Source organism: Bufo bufo, chromosome 6 (genome assembly GCF_905171765.1).
Source record: "Bufo bufo chromosome 6, aBufBuf1.1, whole genome shotgun sequence".
NCBI lineage: Eukaryota > Metazoa > Chordata > Amphibia > Anura > Bufonidae > Bufo > Bufo bufo.
This window is the reverse complement of record NC_053394.1, coordinates 62,144,444-62,163,956: the sequence shown is the minus strand read 5'-3', so window position 1 is coordinate 62,163,956 and position 19,513 is coordinate 62,144,444. Positions and strand designations below refer to the sequence as shown.

Below are 19,513 nucleotides of genomic sequence, written 5' to 3'. Positions count from 1 at the left end.
ACGTTGACTGAAATAACCACTCGTTACAACCGAGGTATGCAGCAAAGCATTTGTGAAGCCACAACACGCACAACCTTGAGGCGGATGGGCTACAACAGCAGAAGACCCCACCGGGTACCACTCATCTCCACTACAAATAGGAAAAAGAGGCTACAATTTGCACGAGCTCACCAAAATTGGACTGTTGAAGACTGGAAAAATGTTGCCTGGTCTGATGAGTCTCGATTTCTGTTGAGACATTCAAATGGTAGAGTCCGAATTTGGCGTAAACAGAATGAGAACATGCATCCATTATCTGATGGCTACTTCCAGCAGGATAATGCACCATGTCACAAAGCTCAAATCATTTCAAATTGGTTTCTTGAACATGACAATGAGTTCACTGTACTAAAATGGCCCCCACAGTCAACCGATCTCAACCCAATAGAGCATCTTTGGGATGTGGTGGAACGGGAGCTTCGTGCCCTGGATGTGCATCCCTCAAATCTCCATCAACTGCAAGATGCTATCCTATCAATATGGGCCAACATTTCTAAAGAATGCTATCAGCACCTTGTTGAATCAATGCCACGTAGAATTAAGGCCGTTCTGAAGGCAAAAGGGGGTCCAACACCGTATTAGTACGGTGTTCCTAATAATTCTTTAGGTGAGTGTATGTTGCAGCCAGAGCCACTACCACTCCCACTCTCTGCTCCGCTCCTCTGGGACTTGCTGCATCTAGGCAATCAGATGGTGTGACCCTTAAAATATGAGAAGCCAATAAATAAAAATATATATTGTACTTGAGTTTGGAGTGGGCAAAAATGTTGTTTCTCAGTATGTGTCCACAGTGGTGCCAGTATAAAAACTCCAGTGCTGTGTGCTAATTAGGACTGAGGGCACACTGGGTACATCCTGGGCTCCCAAACGTCCAGAAGATTCAGAGGCAACCTAGCCCATCATGGCTTGACCGACGTGGATGACGCCTCTTACTAAATTTTGCAAGATGGGGACCAGGGCACACACAAAGTGAATATGAATCGTTTGCCCACAGTGAGGAATGTACAGTGCGCTTACGCCAATTCACTTAATTACAGCACAAGCGCATTGTGGATATATAGCCATACATTTAAAAGGGGGCTTACGTGTGTTAGGCTACTTTCACACTCACGTTTGGTAAGGATCCATCATGGATCTGCACAGACGGATCCGTTCAGATAATACAAAAGTCTGCATCCATTCAGAACGGATCCGTTTGTATTATCTGTAACATAGCCAAGACGGATCCGTCATGAACACCAGTGAAAGTCAATGGAGAACGGATCCGTTTTCTATTGTGTCAGAGAAAACGGATCCGTCCACATTGACTTACATTGTCAGTTTGGCTCAGTTTCGTCAGACGGACACCAAAACTCTGCAGGCAGCCTCCAGAGCAGAATGGAGACGGAACGGAAGCAAACTGATGCTTTCTGAGCGGATCCTTTTCCATTCAGAATGCATTAGTGCAAAACTGATCCGTTTTGGACCGCCTGTGAGAGCCCTGAACGGATCTCACAAGCGGAAAGCCAAAACGCTAGTGTGAAAGTAGCCTTACAGAGTGTGGGGGCCATTTAAATGGGTAAAACCTGGTGACAGGTTCCCTTTAAAGGCCATGTGTCAGCAGGTTTGCACCTATGACACTGTCTGACCTGTTACATGTGCACTTGGCAGCTGAAGACGTCTGTGTTGGTCCCATGTTCCTATGTGTCCGCATTGCTGGGAAAAATGAAGTTTTAATATATGCAAATGAGTCTCTAGGAGCAACGGGGGCGTTGTCATTACTCCGCTCTCTCTGCAACTGATACACCCTCTGCACTTTAATTGACAGGACCAGACAGTCAAAGTGAAAAGAATGCAGCAGTTACAGAGAGAGCAGAGCCTCTAGGTGTAACAACAACGCCCCCGTTGCTCCTAAAGGCTCATTTGCATATATTAAAGAATATTTCTCAGCAATGCAGGCAGATATGAACATGGGACCAACATGTAACATGTCAGCCAGTGTCATAGGTACAGATCTGCTGACAGATGTCCTTTAGGCCTCTTTCACACTACAGTATGTCAATTTCAGTGTTTTGCGGTCCGTTTTTCACAGATCCGTTGTTCAGTTTTTTTGTTTCCGTTGTGTTTCCGTTTTTCCGTTCCGTTTTTCCGTATGGCATATACAGTATACAGTAATTACATAGATAAAATTGGGCTGGGCATAAAATTTTCAATAGATGGTTCCGCAAAAAACGGAATGGATACAGAAGACATACAGATGCATTTCCGTATGCATTCCGTTTTTTTTGCGGACCCATTGACTTTAATGGAGCCACGGAACGTGATTTGCGGTCAAATATAGGACATGTTCTATCTTTCAACGGAACGGAAAAACGGAAATATGGAAACGGAATGCATACGGAGTACATTCCGTTTTTTTTGCGGAACCATTGAAATGAATGGTTCCGTATACGGAACGTAAAAAACGGCCCGCAAAACGGAAAAAAAAAACGGTAGTGTGAAAGAGGCCTTAACCATAGGCTGATGTGGACTGCACCACCATAAGGCCTCTTTCACACGGTCAGTATGTGGTCAGTATTTTGCATCAGTATCTGGTCAGTATTTGTAAGGCAAAACCAGGACTGCAAGTATAACAGAGATATTGTGCCTCTTCTGTGTTTTGGACCCACTCCTGGTTTTGGCTTACAAACACTGAGCAAATACTGACCGTGTGAAATAGGCCTAAGACGTTTCAGTTCTCCGGGAACTTGTGCCACCACTAATGACCAAGCTGCTTCCACCAGGCGTAGGCGGTGTTGTACTTAAACTATTGCCCTACAGTAATGATATGGTGTATGATGCCAGGCCGTGTTATGAAAGAGCATGCTAACCGGGTAATGATCGCTATTATACGAGAACATGTTAGGACTGTTTTCATCTCCACGCCTACACAGCACGTAGCCCAGCGGAGCAGATGCAGAACATTTATTGCCATGTGTAGTCCTTCCAACTGAGCGCACCACGGCTCTTGCTCCTCAGAACAGAGGAATCCCATAAAGGGTGTGAGGGAATAAAATCTGAATCCGTAAATCTGGACCTACAGGTGACAACCACGGCGGTAATCTTCTGGGGTGACCTAAGCCACTGTATCAATGGCCAGACAATAAGAAATATAGAAAGGACCTAAACAGAGAACATCACAAAACGATGGGTGCCAGCAGCACATTTTTGGGTGCACTGATCACCTGGCACCTTAAACTTTTCTGACCATGGGTATCATAGTATCTACGTACATACCCAAAACAATCCTCTATCCAATGATGATTTGGAGGAGGTAGCACCTCTAAACCACAATGGCTGCAATTATCAATATCTTACCAAAAGGAAATTGTGGACACAACGGTCGAAAAAACAAAAAAATCAAACCACAAATACATATCCATACAATATATGACAACTGTTTCATGGTGTGAGGGTTCACAACTACAAAGGTCCAATGGCCCCATAACTGAGCCTGCAGGAGATATGTATTTTATATTTTACACATTATATAGCACCAGATTGTTGTTTTTTTCTTGAAGTTTATCTCAGTATAACCTGGGTCCAGAAATGTTGACGTTATTTTCAGAAAAAACAGGTAACCACATCCCATCAACTTTCTTCTCTTCTCGTTCCCTGCTACCCATCTGTTAGGCCTCTTGCACACGAACGTGTGCGCCCCCGTGGCCGTGCTGCGGGATGCAAAGCACGAACACCAACCGTGGGGCAGCCGCAGTGGATCGCCGACCCATTCACTTTAATGGGTCCGCGATTCGCCCGTTCCGCAAAAAGATAGGACATGTTCTATCTTTTTGCGGAACGGAAGTACGGGACGAAACCCGGTGGAAGCACTCCGTAGTGCTTCCGTAGGGATCCGTTCCGTGCTTTCGTTCCGCATCTCCGGATTTGCGGACCCATTCAATTGAATGGCTCCACATTCGTGATGCAGAATGCCCATGGAACGGCACCCGTGTATTGCGGATTCGCAAATGCGGTCCACACTACGGCCACGGAGCGCACATGTTCGTGTGAAAGAGGCGTAAAAAGAGGTGGAAACAGCACAGCTTGTTGCACAATTTGAACCCATTTTTAGGCAAAAGCTGCAGTGGATCCAAGATGTCATCCTTTAAACGTTTCTGGTCTCATCCAGGCTTTATCCGCCAACACTGTTTTCCAGGACTGCAAAGTGGCAGAAATAAACTTGTGGACCATTTTGGGCCTTCTTGATGCAGTGTTTAAAGGGGTGTTCTGATCATATAAAGTTATCCCCTATCCACAGGATAACCCCACCTATCATAAGAACGGGAGGCTCCGTACCCCATGAAGCCCCCAGAAATGAACGGCCAGTTGGGCATGCGCCCAGCCACTCCTTTTATTTCTATGGGAGTTTCGGAGGCAGCCGAGTACAGCGCTCACCTATCTTCAGAACTCCCATAGAAATGAATGGAGCAGCTGTACACATGCCCAACTGGCCGCTCCGTTGATTTCTGGTGGCTCTCCGGGGTATTAGATTGGTGGTCGTCCTACTGTTGAGACAAACACCAATTTAAAAAGGACCTTTCACCTCTCCTGACCTGCCTGTTTTAATAGCTTCATACATTTCCCATGTAATAACAGTTCTGGAGCATCTATTCTTATGTCTCTATGTTGTGCCATTCCTTTATTATTTCTACTAGACGTTATGAATGAATTGCTAGCAGTCTGCAGTAAGGGTACAGAGGGGCGGTAACCAGTTGGGGGTGTGTACCTGCACAGTCTGCAGTAAGGGTACAGAGGGGAGGTAACCAGTTGGGGGGGGGGGGGGTACCTGCACAGTCTAACTCTATCCAATCAGTGCTTCCATTGTCAGACTGTGCGGGTACACACCCCCAACTGGTTACCGCCCCTCTGTACCCTTACTGCAGACTGCTAGTAATTCATTCATAACTTCTAGTAGGAATAATAAAGGAATGGTACAACATAGAGACATAAGAACAGAATGCATTAAAGGATGCATGGCAAATGTATGAAGCTATTAAAACAGGCAGGTCAGAAGCGGTGAAAGGTCCTCTAGTTATCCCCTATCCTATAGATAGGGGATAACTTCATATAACTAGAATACCCCTTTAAGGTGTTTTTCATTTAATTTTTCTGTGCAAGGATTTTTCACGTTTTAGTTCCCTAATGGGAACGTGATCATTTGATCGCTTGCGCTATATACTGTAATACTTAAGTCTACGGGCAGTCTATATTACATCACACGACAGGCAGGGTGCGATAGCGGCCCGGCGGGCATTCAGAGGGGCCCGGCTGCCATGACAACCCTCGCAAGCGCAATGGAGGACAAAGGGAGCTCCCTCTAACAGCTCAGATGTCACAGTCAGAGAAACTGACGATCCCGGCAGTGAGAGCAGGTGCCAGCTGTATAAAGCCTTGGCGCGGGCCCAGCTCCTGAGTCCGCACCATAACTGTCCTGAGCGTTAACAATCTGCAATGTAATAGTGCGTCACTGAGCGGAAAGGGGTTAAAGAAGTCTGTCTATATGCAGGGATGCCCAAAGACCACATCATATTCATTATACGCAGCCCAGTGACGAATCATTCAGGGACACCGCGACTACTCCTTGTACTTCCTTCAGAGTTGTCCTGGGCCTGTTGATGGCTTCATCAGATACATTAGTTATGGGCTGCCTTTATGAGAAAACCCCTATCGCAAACGATAGCGGCCCAGCGTACAGCTGATCGTAGTGTGCCCAAGTGATCGGGGAAGCTGTGGCAAGCCGAGCACTTTCCCTGCAGCGGCCACTGCAGGGGAAATGTAGTATTGCACAGCAGGAGGTTTACCTTTATATAGGCGCCCCCTCAGTTAGATAAATGGAAGGGGTTCAAGGTCAGCCAATAATATGCTCTGACGGGTCGCTGTGACGCGTCGAAAGACGAGGAAACCATCGCGGTAATGAGAGTACAAGAGTCGAACTGTAAACTACGCCCAGGATTTGTGGTGGCTAAGATAATAAACACATTGTTAATGATCACAGCCTCAAAGACCAGTATTGTACTGGAAGGACTGGAGCCCGAGGGGGATGCGGAAGGAGCGTCACATGAGCGAGCAGCCTTTACTGCTGACACAAGGCTGGCTCATATCACCACATGCATGAGATATCTATGGCGGTGTCATATGCACGCTGAATGTCCGTCCTGGAGAAGACTTCACTGGGCATATAATCCGCCAAGATGATAAAATTGCATTACGATAATTGGATAATGTAATTTTCGTTATACTGAAAGAATGGCGCTATATACAGTACGTACAATATACCGTACATGCCTGGTAATATTACACTGTTTATTCAGTGTAATAACTATAGATGAAATTAAAGGGGCATTCACATCTCTGTACGGGCCCCCCGACCTCATCCCGCCAGAGGTGGTCGGAGCTATGGAAACAGCATCGTACAGTGCTCCAACCACTGCATCCAAGCCATCTAAAGGGGTTGGGGGGCATGATCCAGAGATAGGTGGGTCTTAGAGGTGGGACCAGACCAACCGTCCAGAAATTCCTGGACGGTCCGTAAAAATAAGGCACTGAAAAAAAAAGAAAAAAAACCTGAAAAAAATACGTATTCGTAATAAGGCACAGAAAAAAAACATGTCCATATTATTATTTTTTTTAGGCTGGTGGTACTTGAGCAGGTCATGAGATTGTAATTGTCTGTATTACATATAATCTTTATCATTCAATGAGGTTTTCCAATTTGTCCATAAAAAATGTTGACCGTCCGCGATTTCTAAATAAGTTCTCCAGAAAAGAATCAAAGTTCAGGTTGGCAACCCTGGGTAGGACCAACGTCTAGATGGCACATCCTGAGGATGTCATAAATGACTGGAAAGGGATTGCCCCTTTAAGGGCATCTGCCCAATACGTTCTGCCACTACATGGGCCCGGACAAGGTTCATCAGAACCAAATATGCTAAATACAGCACCCAAGCCTTCTCAGAGGTCAGCGTGTGGGCACTGTGGGTGCAGCCGAGTCACATCTGATGGGTCAAGAAAACAGAAGCACTGTAATTAGCATATCAGTCTCCAAAACCATAGGCCCAGGGACCAGAGGGTGAGGTGCCACATAGTGAGTGCACCCACCCCCTCATGCATCCAAGGCTCCGTCCACTGACACCCCCTGTAATAATGTTGTGCCTACGAGTAGAGTTGAGCAAATAGAAGTTAATGAATTGACTTCGATCCGTATTTCTGTAAAAACTCGGTTCGTCGCAAAGCCGAATTTCCTTGCGCTTCATGGTAACGAATCGATTTTTCCTTAAATAGTGGTAAAAAAACACATACTCGCCTATCCATTCGCTCGTCGAAGCCATCTTGATTGAAGAAAACGTACCAAATCTCGAGCGCGATCACCACGTCATCACGCAGGCTGGGCGCAGTGACATCATCAGTGATGACATCACCACGCCTGGCCAGCGGGTTCAATGACGGAGGGGCGCGACCGCTGTCCCCCCGTCTTTGCGCCCACTACATAAAATGGAATGCGATTCGTGATAAAGTCATTCATAACAAATCTAATTTCTTCGTGAGCAATGACATAAAGCCAAGTTACTCTTTTCTGCGCTAAAAGAAACGTCATCCGGGGAATAGGAAGGACGGGTACTGTGGTGTACAGGTTATGGTACGGAATTGAAGAGGCTCCTGAAGAAACGGCACTAGCCTCATTTACACGCTACCATAACTGTGGGCACTCCACGGATGTCCCACACCGCCCTATTTACGCCTCTGTACGACACACCCACAACTGGTAACACCCAGCTGGACCTTCATTGCAAACTGCTAGTAATTCATTCATAACTTCTAGTAGGAATAATAAAGGAATGGCACAAAGTCATAAGAAGAGATAGTTACTACAACAGACATGGGGGGGGGTTACAGGTCCTCCTTAAGGTGGATTTAAGGAAGAATAGTACATAGCAGAGTGCAACCAACCAATGGGTCAGCATTAGTGGACTTGGGAGATGTGATCAAAACTTGAGAAATATAAAGCAATTCTTACACATGGAGCGGGGTTATCCGGAATTTTGATACTGATGGACCATCCTCAGGATAGGTCATCAATATCAGATCAGTGGGGGTCCGACAGATCAGCTGCTGCGCTCCTGGGAGCTGCGGTGAGCACTGCGACATGCTTACCAAGCGCAGCGCCACACATTCTACAGTGGCAGTGCTTAGTATTGCAGCTCAGCCACCTTCACTTGAATGGGACTGCGCTGTGCCGAGGCCATGCACGGTGATGTCACCGGCCTACGAAGAAGCCTCACAGAGCGCCGGCCTGATCCTGTAGGAGCCAGGACTCGGACCCCCGCTGATCTGATCCTGAGGCCAATCTCCCGAGCCCCACCAGGTGAGGCCGTTACCTGTGAATGAGAAGTAAGCAGCTCTCGCCATTCACTTCTAACTTTCCATGGTGGTGCACAACCTGCCGGCTCACGAGGCAAGAGGGGATTGGGGGACCCCCATGCTGGAGATGGGTGCAGGTCTCAGACATGTACTCTTCTATGGGAAATCCGTGTTTCAGGACCACAGGGGCTCTGGGTATTGTGACCATAAGGCCTCATGCACACGACTGTGTCCGTTTTGCGGTCCGCAAATTGCGGATCCGCAGAACACGGATACCGGCCGTGTGTGTACGGCAATTCCGGCCCTCAGTAGACCACTCCTATCCTTGTCTGTGACATGGACAAGAATAGGACATGTTTTTTTTTCCTTTTCTTGCGGGGCCGTGGAAAAGACGAGCAGATGCGGACAGTACACGGTGTGCGGTCCGCATCCTTTGTGGTCCCATTGAAGTGAATGGGTCCGCATCCGACCGGTCGTGTGCATGAGGCCTAAGGCAGATCTTAGAATATGGACCTACTACAGTAACGTGTAACATGCACACTGGGGCTACTACAGGAGTCGGACCTCATGCACACCATCGTGTCCGTATTTTAGTCCGCAAACCACGGATCGGAAAAATACGGACACCTTCAGCGTGCTATCTGCAGTTTTCTCACTCCCATCATTAGAAATGCCCCGTATACACACACACACACACACACATGTACTCCATCCTGCCCTGTATACACACATGTACTACATCCTGCCCCGTATACACACACACACACATGTACTCCATCCTGCTCTGTATACACACACACACATGTACTACATCCTGCCCCGTATACACACACATGTACTCCATCCTGCTCTGTATACACATGTACTCCATCCTGCCCCGTATACACACACACACACATGTACTCCATCCTGCTCTGTATACACATGTACTCCATCCTGCCCCGTATACACACATGTACTCCATCCTGCCCCGTATACAAACACACATATACTATATCCTGCCCCGTATACACACATGTACTCCATCCTGCCCTGTATACACACATGTACTCCATCCTGCCCTGTATACACACATGTACTCCATCCTGCTCTGTATACACATGTACATCATCCTGCTCTGTATACACATGTACTCCATCCTGCCCCGTATACACACATGTACTCCATCCTGCCCTGTATACACACATGTACTCCATCCTGCCCCGTATACACACATGTACTCCATCCTGCCCTGTATACACACACACTCCATCCTGCCCCGTATACAAACACACATATACTATATCCTGCCCCGTATACACACATGTACTCCATCCTGCCCTGTATACACATGTACTCCATCCTGCCCTGTATACACATGTACTCCATCCTGCCCTGTATACACATGTACTCCATCCTGCCCCGTATACACACATGTACTCCATCCTGCCCTGTATACACATGTACTCCATCCTGCCCCGTATACACATGTACTCCATCCTGCCCCGTATACACATGTACTCCATCCTGCCCTGTATACACATGTACTCCATCCTGCCCTGTATACACATGTACTCCATCCTGCCCTGTATACACATGTACTCCATCCTGCCCTGTATACACATGTACTCCATCCTGCTCTGTATACACATGTACTCCATCCTGCCCTGTATACACACATGTACTCCATCCTGCCCCGTATACACACACGTACTCCATCCTGCCCCGTATACACACATGTACTCCATCCTGCCCCGTATACACACATGTACTCCATCCTGCCCCGTATACACACATGTACTCCATCCTGCCCCGTATACACACATGTACTCCATCCTGCCCCGTATACACACATGTACTCCATCCTGCCCTGTATACACACATGTACTATATCCTGCCCCGTATACACACATGTACTCCATCCTGCCCTGTATACACATGTACTCCATCCTGCCCCGTATACACACATGTACTCCATCCTGCCCTGTATACACACATGTACTATATCCTGCCCTGTATACACATGTACTCCATCCTGCCCTGTACACACATGTACTCCATCCTGCCCTGTATACACATGTACTCCATCCTGCCCTGTACACACATATACTATATCCTGCCCCGTACACACATGTACTCCATCCTGTTGTATTAGGACCAGCAGCCGCCTCCTGCTGTCAGCACAGTTCACACCATCACTCCAGCTTGCGGTATGACAGCAGTAAACAATAGGGCAGTCTCCGGGGAGATGATGCCCCGGGAGGGCAGGCTGCAGACCGGGGGCGGCAGGACCACTCTCAGGCCGGTGTGGGAGGGGGAGAGAGACAAAGGAGGAAATCCGATCCGGCAACGAATCAATGAGCCCTCATTCACCTGGAGCCCTCCCTCTTACCGGAGCGTAGGCCCCACGCAGGCCGTGTCCGTGCTCTCGATCTCCTGCAGGATCCTCTCGTGCTCGGTCACGCTCTCCAGGCTCTCGCCCTCCGCCATCTTGCACAGATTATTAGGTGGCCCGGGCTGCCGGTGACAGGCTGCGGCGGCTGGAGTACTGAAGGTAGAGCGATGCCGACAGCTGCCACTAGGGGGCGCGGGGCTGCCGGTGACAAGCTGCGGCTGCTGGTGTGTAAGAGGTAGAGAGATGCAGCCAGCTGCCGCTAGGGGTCGCTAGAGCACGTGCTGCTGTGTGAGGGGGCGGGGCCCGGACAGGTAGAGCTGCGGCCGCTGTCAGTCAGTGTCACCCAGGGACGCCGGTCCGGTACTCCGGTAATGTCCGGTGTGTGAGCACTGCTGCCCCGGTCTCAAAATACCCTATATTTACAGCCTCTCACACTTCATCCTCATATGAAAGTCCTATTTTTAAGGTAAAATGTATAGGAAAAAAAATATATTTTCTCAGTGGTTTTTCCAATTTTTATTTATTCTTCCTGATACACTTCCGATCCAACACTGCCTTGTAGTCCTGTCAGCTGGACTGCAGCCACGTTATCCCATATAGCGCTGCTACCAAGCACTGGCTTCAGTGGTCTTGTATATACTGCTGAGTCCAGTAACTGGCTGCAGAGGTGAAGCCCCATATAACATCACTGGCCTGTGTGGTGTGTATACTGCTGAGTCCAGTAACTGGCTGCAGAGGTGAAGCCCCATATAACATTGCAGCCACTCACTGGCCTGTGTGGTGTCATGTGTATACTGATGAGTCCAGTAACTGGCTGCAGAGGTGAAGCCCCATATAACAGTGCAGCCAGTCACTGGCCTGTGTGGTGTGTATACTGCTGAGTCCAGTAACTGGCTGCAGAGGTAAACCCCCATATAACAGTGCAGCCAGTCACTGGCCTGTGTGGTGTGTATACTGCTGAGTCCAGTAACTGGCTGCAGAGGTGAAGCCCCATATAACATTGCAGCCAGTTACTGGCCTGTGTGGTGTCTTGTGTATACTGATGAGTCCAGTAACTGGCTGCAGAGGTGAAGCCCCATATAACATTGCAGCCAGTCACTGGCCTGTGTGGTGTGTATACTGCTGAGTCCAGTAACTGGCTGCAGAGGTGAAGCCCCATATAACATTGCAGCCAGTCACTGGCCTGTGTGGTGTCTTGTGTATACTGATGAGTCCAGTAACTGGCTGCAGAGGTGAACCCCCATATAACATTGCAGCCAGTCACTGGCCTGTGTGGTGTGTATACTGCTGAGTCCAGTAACTGGCTGCAGAGGTGAAGCCCCATATAACATTGCAGCCAGTCACTGGCCTGTGTGGTGTCATGTGTATACTGATGAGTCGTGATTGGCTGCAGCAGTGAAGCCCTATATAACACTGCAGCCAATCACTGGCCTTTGTGGCCAATCACGGTGCTGCACTTGGTAAGCTGTGAGAAGGCCACATTGCTCACTGGAGCCCCGCAGCCTCTTCAAACAGCTGATCAGTGTCAGACCCATGCTGATCTGTCCTGAGGTTAGTCATCAATATTCTTCACCCAGAAAACCCCTTTAATATGGCTGCTGTGATGTAGTCATATTATGAGGCCAGACCTAGCAGCTGAGGTGTGCCCGTCCTAAACCTGCTACAGTCCTACCATTATATGCTGCCCTTTTGAAGTCTGCCGTTGAGATTTTGCAGTTGTTTTAACATATTTTAGACCAATTTCACATTTCGGATTATGGCCGTAAATCCTGATCTGACCACAGATCTGAGCGAACAGCATCTTATGACACATTTAATTCAGCATTTCTGGATTGATTAGATCAGGGGGAAGGGGGGCATTTTTGCCGAGAGACACATCAGCCTTAGCCCTCTTGCCCACGAACGTAAGGGCTCTGTGCTGCGGACTGCATACGGCGGTTTCGCAATACACGGGTCACCAGCCGTGTGCATTCCACATCACAGATGCGGTCCCATTCACTTGAATGGGTCTGGAAATCCGGAGATGCGGTATGGAACAGAAGCACGGAACCCCAAAGAAGCGCTACGGAGTGCTTCTGTGGTGTTCCGTGCTTCCGTTCTGCAAAAATATAGAACTTGTTGTATCTTTTTGCGGAACGGACGGGTCGTGGACCCCATTCAAGTGAATGAGTCTGCGATCCGCATGCGGCTGGCCCACGGTCGGTGCCCGTGCACAGAGCCCTTACATTCGTGGTCAAGAGGCCTTATGGTTGTCTTCAAAGGGACAGTTAGGGGTAGTTGCATTTATAGCCCATTAAAGGCAACTATAAGGGCTCATGCCCATGAACGTAAGGGCTCCGTGCCAGTGCTGCGGACTGTATACGGCGGTTCCGCAATACACGGGTCACCAGCCGTGTGCATTCTGCATCACGGATGCGGACCCACTCACTTAAATGGGTCCTTAAATCCGGAGATGCGGTGCGTAAGCACGGATAGGAACCCCACAGAAGCACTACGGAGTGCTTCCGTGGTGTTTCTGGCTGTGCCTCGATCCGCTCCGCAAAAAAGTACTGCATGCCCTACTTTTTTGCGGTGCGGACTGTCGGATGCAGATCGCGGACCCATTCACTTGAATGGGGTCCGCATGCGGCTGCCCCATGGTTGGTGCCCATGCATTGCGGACGGCAATTTGCAGTTCGCAGCATGGGTACGGAGCCCTTACGTTCGTGGGCATGAGCCCTAAGGCAGATGTGAACATATTGTTAAATAACACAAAGCAGGTTTGTAAAAATGCTTACCTTGTTTTCTGGCTGGATATCTGCCTCCATATTGCCCCTACAGAGCCTGCAGCCATATTAACTCCACACAGTCTGCTGCATATTGCCCCCACAGAGCCTGGTGTCATATTGCCCCATAGATCCTGCTGCCATATTGCCCCCACAGAGCCTGCTGCCATATTGCCCCCACAGAGCCTGCCGCCATATTGCCCCCACAGAGCCTGCCGCCATATTGCCCCCACAGAGCCTGCTGCCATATTGCCCCCACAGAGCCTGCTGCCATATTGCCCCCACAGAGCCTGCTGCCATATTGCCCCCATAGATCCTGCTGCCATATTGCCCCCACAGAGCCTGCCGCCATATTGCCCCCACAGAGCCTGCCGCCATATTGCCCCCACAGAGCCTGCTGCCATATTGCCCCCACAGAGCCTGCTGCCATATTGCCCCCACAGAGCCTGCTGCCATATTGCCCCCACAGAGCCTGCTGCCATATTGCCCCCACAGAGCCTGCTGCCATATTGCCCCCACAGAGCCTGCCGCCATATTGCCCCCACAGAGCCTTCCACCATATTGCCCCACAGAGCCTGCCGCCATATTGCCCCCCCAGAGCCTGCCGCCATATTGCCCCCCCAGAGCCTGCCGTCATATTGCCCCCCCAGAGCCTGCCGTCATATTGCCCCCCCAGAGCCTGCCGTCATATTGCCCCCCAGAGCCTGCCGTCATATTGCCCCCCAGAGCCTGCCGTCATATTGCCCCCCAGAGCCTGCCGTCATATTGCCCCCCAGAGCCTGCCGTCATATTGCCCCCCAGAGCCTGCCGTCATATTGCCCCCCAGAGCCTGCCGTCATATTGCCCCACAGAGCCTGCCACCATATTGTCCCCACAGAGCCTGCCCCCATATTGTCCCCACAGAGCCTTCCACCATATTGCCCCACCGAGCCTTCCACCATATTGTCCCCACAGAGCCTGCCGTCATATTGCCCCCCAGAGCCTGCCGTCATATTGCCCCCCAGAGCCTGCCGTCATATTGCCCCCCAGAGCCTGCCGTCATATTGCCCCCCAGAGCCTGCCGTCATATTGCCCCCCAGAGCCTGCCGTCATATTGCCCCCCAGAGCCTGCCGTCATATTGCCCCCCAGAGCCTGCCGTCATATTGCCCCACAGAGCCTGCCACCATATTGTCCCCACAGAGCCTTCCACCATATTGCCCCCCAGAGCCTGCCACCATATTAACTCCACACAGTCTGCTGCCATATTGCCCCACCGAGCCTTCCACCATATTGTCCCCACAGAGCCTGCCCCCATATTGTCCCCACAGAGCCTTCCACCATATTGCCCCACCGAGCCTTCCACCATATTGTCCCCACAGAGCCTGCCCCCATATTGTCCCCACAGAGCCTTCCACCATATTGCCCCACAGAGCCTTCCACCATATTGTCCCCACAGAGCCTTCCACCATATTGTCCCCACAGAGCCTGCCCCCATATTGTCCCCACAGAGCCTTCCACCATATTGCCCCACCGAGCCTTCCACCATATTGTCCCCACAGAGCCTGCCCCCATATTGTCCCCACAGAGCCTTCCACCATATTGCCCCACAGAGCCTGCCGCCATATTGCCCCACAGAGCCTGCCGCCACCAGTTGTATTTACCTCCTTCAACACTCCTGCTGCACGTGGGCACCAAAAATATGTTGCCCGGCAAAGATCTGCGTTCACCAATTCCTTCCTGGCTGCTCAGCAATCACATACGGAAGCAGCGCACCCCTTGCTATGGCACCACAACATAGCGTGGAGTTGGAGCTGTGGCCGCGTCAATGTGATTGCTGATTGTAAATATACTCTGAGGCTCTAATCACGCACGCTGGCGGGTCACAAAAAAGAAGGCTGCGGGCCTTGTGTTTGACGTGGATTAGATGCTCTTGTGAAATTGGCCTTAAGCTGTAAAAACACATCCCCAAAAACAGCTTTTGCCCGTTTCACGGCCTCACCTTCTTATATGCTGGTTAATGAGCAGGTACAGCACTGGGGGGAATTCTGTGGTGCAGAATTATTTTTGTACCAATTATCAGCCGCGGCCTCATTAGACTCTGCAGCACATGTCTGTATCATAGCGGGATAAATGAGAGGATTTTCTGTAACAAGAGTATGCTGAGCTGTCTGTACCTCCCGATGGAGAATATGAAATATTAGGGCTTTTAAAGAGGACCTTTCACCACTCCTGCCTGTTTTAATAGCTTCATGCATTCTGCATGTAATAACAATTCTGGAGCATCTGTTCTTATGTCTCTATGTTGTGCCATTCCTTTATTATTCCTACTAGAAGTCATGAAGGAATTGCTAGCAGTCTGCAGTAAGGGTACAGAGGGGCGGTAACCAGTTGGGGGTGTGTCCCTGCACAGTCTGACTCTATCCAATCAGTGTTGCCATTTTCAGACTGTGCAGGGACACACCCCCAACTGGTTACCGCCCCTCTGTACCCTTACTGCAGACTGCTAGCAATTCCTTCATGACTTCTAGTAGGAATAATAAAGGAATGGCACAACATAGAGACATAAGAACAGATGCTCCAGAATTGTTATTACATGCAGAATGCATGAAGCTATTAAAACAGGCAGGTCAGGAGCGGTGACAGGTCCTCTTTAACCCTATGACTTTAAAGGAGACTGTTGGCTGCTAAATCACTTTCCCATTAAAGGGGTTGTCAGGGTTCAGAGCTGAACCTAGACATAATCTGTTCTTCACCCCTCCAGCCCCTGTGAGTGGAGCATCGGAACATGTCATGCTCTCCCTTGCCTTGTGCTGCAAGGACAAGGGCTGTTCGTTTACATTTTTACACTGCTAGGCAAAGGCTTCCGCCTAGCAGTATTCCCGGTGGCATCACTAGCACTAATGGGCAGTCTTTAGCGCTGCCCTAGGCTGTTTTACACGCTAGGGCAGCGCTAAAGACCACCCATTAGTGCCAGTGACGTCACCGGGCTCACGGCTAGGCAGAAACCTTCGTAAGAAAGCCGGGTACGTCACCAGATATGAAGAAAAAGACCTTGCCCTGTGCAGTGCAGTGCAAGGGAGAGCATCAGAGCATGAAATGCTCCAATGCTCCACTCAGAGAGGATGGAGGGCTGAAGAAGGGGTTATGTCTCGGTTCAGCTCTGAACACGGACAACCCCTTTAAGTATAGTACCATGTAGGGTAGGTGCCCTGCAACCTACAGATACCTTTATTGTGAAAATGTTGTCCAGTAATCATCAGAAATTCTTCTTTTAATTTGTCTGCAAAATAGGTTTTTGGAGCACCATGGATGGGGCCATGCCGTTCAGTGCACATAGGCCCTACCCAGTAGTCTCTGGCTTCCCCTGCATGACTGATTTTAGAGCCCAGAGTACAGAGGCAGCGACTTTGAGAATGAGGCTCCACCCTGTAGCACCGCTAATCCCCCCCACCATAGCGGGGTGCTGAGCTCCACCCCATCACACCGCTAATATGGTGACCTCTTATTTGCCCCCCACACAGTATAATGCCCCCTTGTGTTCCTCTCATACAGTATGAAGCCCCTTATGTGTTCCCAACACAGAATAATGCCCCCTGATGTGCCCCCAAGCACATTATGATGTCTGTCATGTACCCCCTATACACAGTGTAATGCCCCCTTATGTGCTCCTCACATTATAATGATGCCTCTTATAATGCCCCTTTATGTGCCTCCAACACAATATGGTGCCCCTTATGTGCCTTCAACACAGAATAATGCCCCCTTTTGTGCCCTTCACAGTGTATGATGCCTCTTATAATGCCCCTTTATGTGCCCCCCAACACAAGGTGGTTCCCCTTATGTGCCCTCAACACAGAATATTGCCCCCTTATGTGCCCCCAAACTCATTATGATGCCCCCTTATGTGCCCTGCAACACAATATTGTGCCCCTTATGTGCCTTCAACACAGAATAATGCCCCCTTTTGTGCCCTTCACAGTGTATGATGCCTCATACAATGCCCCTTTATGTGCCCCCCAACACAAGGTGGTTCCCCTTATGTGCCCTTAACACAGAATATTGTCCCCTTATGTGCCCCCAAACTCATTATGGTGCCCCCTTATGTGCCCTGAATGGCTGTATTATGTGGGTACTGAATGGCATGGATTACAAAGAAGAAGATACTTTTTACAGTTCACCCGCTCTGTGGTCCCAGATGCACGGAAAATGTATAGAAAATAAAACTGATGAACTTGGAAAGCAACGGAAATTCTCCGGCATCCGATAAAACACCGTAGAGACTTTACTGTGCGTCCTTAAAACCAAACAGGGAACGACATGGGCGCATGAATTTCTACGCGTTTCGGGACTAACAATAATGACCCTTACATAGAAATGCGTGGCATGGATATCTTTTTGGACAGTGTATTATTTATATGTTAAAGCTCAATATGCAGAAAAAAATGGAAAAGATGCTCTCCAGCATTTAAAGGGTTAATTAGCCTCAGACCAGAAAACAGTTTTACCTTAGTGTAGATCCCAGGGGCAGCTCCAGGGTCTCGATCTCGGCGCACGCTTTCTCATATATTTTCTCCCCATTCTGTTCTTCTAATTGCATTTCAGCTTTGCTGATCGCTGCCATAGTTCTGGATCATGAAATATCCTCAACTGCAGATTCGGATTTTGTTTTTACAGAAAAAAAAACCTTTACTCAGCACAAAAGGCAGAAAATTCTTTGCCCTAACCTGACCTTCAAAAAGCTGAATACAGACTTATAGGAACAAACAAAGGAAACCTGGTTGTAGATAAAACAGAGCTGTGACTGATAGATGTGAACATGGCTGGTGGCTGGTCATCCATATGGGAGATCATCTCAGAACTTTTCCCATTTTGGGTTTGCAATAGGGAGTAAACGTCAACAGAGTGCCCCCGAAAAAATGTCCTAGCCCTTTCTGCAGCGCCATGCCAGCAGTTGTGGGCCATGAACTGCAAGACGTGACTTTTGAAGTTTTTGATGCACATAATTTTTTTTTTCTCCATTTGGGTTTCATTCCTATTGAGCATTACTGGAGAGAAACTGGCAGATGAGTCACGAAAATTTGCCAATTGCCATTCTATGTCCTTATTGTTAAAAATGATTGCTAGAATGACCAAAACATGGTCAGTGTACAAAAAAAATCTAAAAATCTAAACACGCAAATTCAATTCACGTGGTTTGGGGTCTATATTTGTCGAGGGGGGTCTGATCTGGTGTCTGTATTTGTTGAAGGATCTTGTCTGAGGACCATATTTGTTGCGGCAGTCTGGGGTCTATATTGTTGAGGTGGTCTGGTCTTAGGGCCATATTTGTTGAGGCAGATTGGTGTGGGGGCTGTATTTGTTGAGGGGTCTGAATTGGGGTCCATATTTATTAAGGGGGTCTGTTTGGGGGGGTCTGTATTTTTTAGGGGTCCGATCTGGGGTCTGTATTGAGTGTTCCAGTCTGGGGTCCGTATTTGTTGAGGGGTCTGGTCTGAGGACCATATTTGTTGAGGCAGTTTGGTCTGGGGTCTGTATTTGTTGAGGCATCTGGTCTGGGGGTCATATTAGTTGAGGGAGTCTGGTCTGAGGACCATATTTGTTGAAGCAGTCTGGTCAGGGGTCTGTATCTGTTGAGGTGTCTGGTCTGGGGGCCATATTAGTTGGGGGGGTCTGGTCTGAGGACCATATTTCTTGAAGCAGTCTGGTCTGGGGTCTATATTTGTTGAGGGGTCTGGTCTGAGGAGTGAGGACCATATTTGTTGAGGGGGTTGTGTCTGGGGTCTGTATTTAAGTCATGAAATTTGCCAATTGCCATCCCTATGTCCTTATTGTTGAAAATGGTTGCCAGAATGACCAAAACGTGCTCAGTCTACAAAAAATCTAAACACGTAAATTCAGTTCATGTGGTTTGGGGTATATATTTGTTGAAGGGGTCTGATCTGGTGTCTGTATTTGTTGAATGATTTGGTCTGAGGACCA

General features: G+C 49.0%; 1 protein-coding gene across 2 annotated transcripts in view; it reads right to left on the bottom strand.

Moving 5' to 3' along the window:
• EXOC6 (exocyst complex component 6) overlaps window positions 1–18,186 on the bottom strand; it is a 231,443-nt gene extending 213,257 nt beyond the window's left edge. Inside the window, exon 1 of one of the 2 annotated variants that reach the window (XM_040436335.1) lies at window positions 18,040–18,186. In XM_040436335.1, the coding sequence (XP_040292269.1) occupies window positions 18,040–18,155 (116 nt within the window). In that variant the 5' untranslated portion in view covers window positions 18,156–18,186. Of the gene's footprint in view, window positions 1–10,786; window positions 10,979–18,039 lie in introns of those variants that run through there. The other variant, XM_040436336.1, reaches the window with a different exon arrangement.
• Window positions 18,187–19,513: the final 1,327 nt, after the last annotated feature.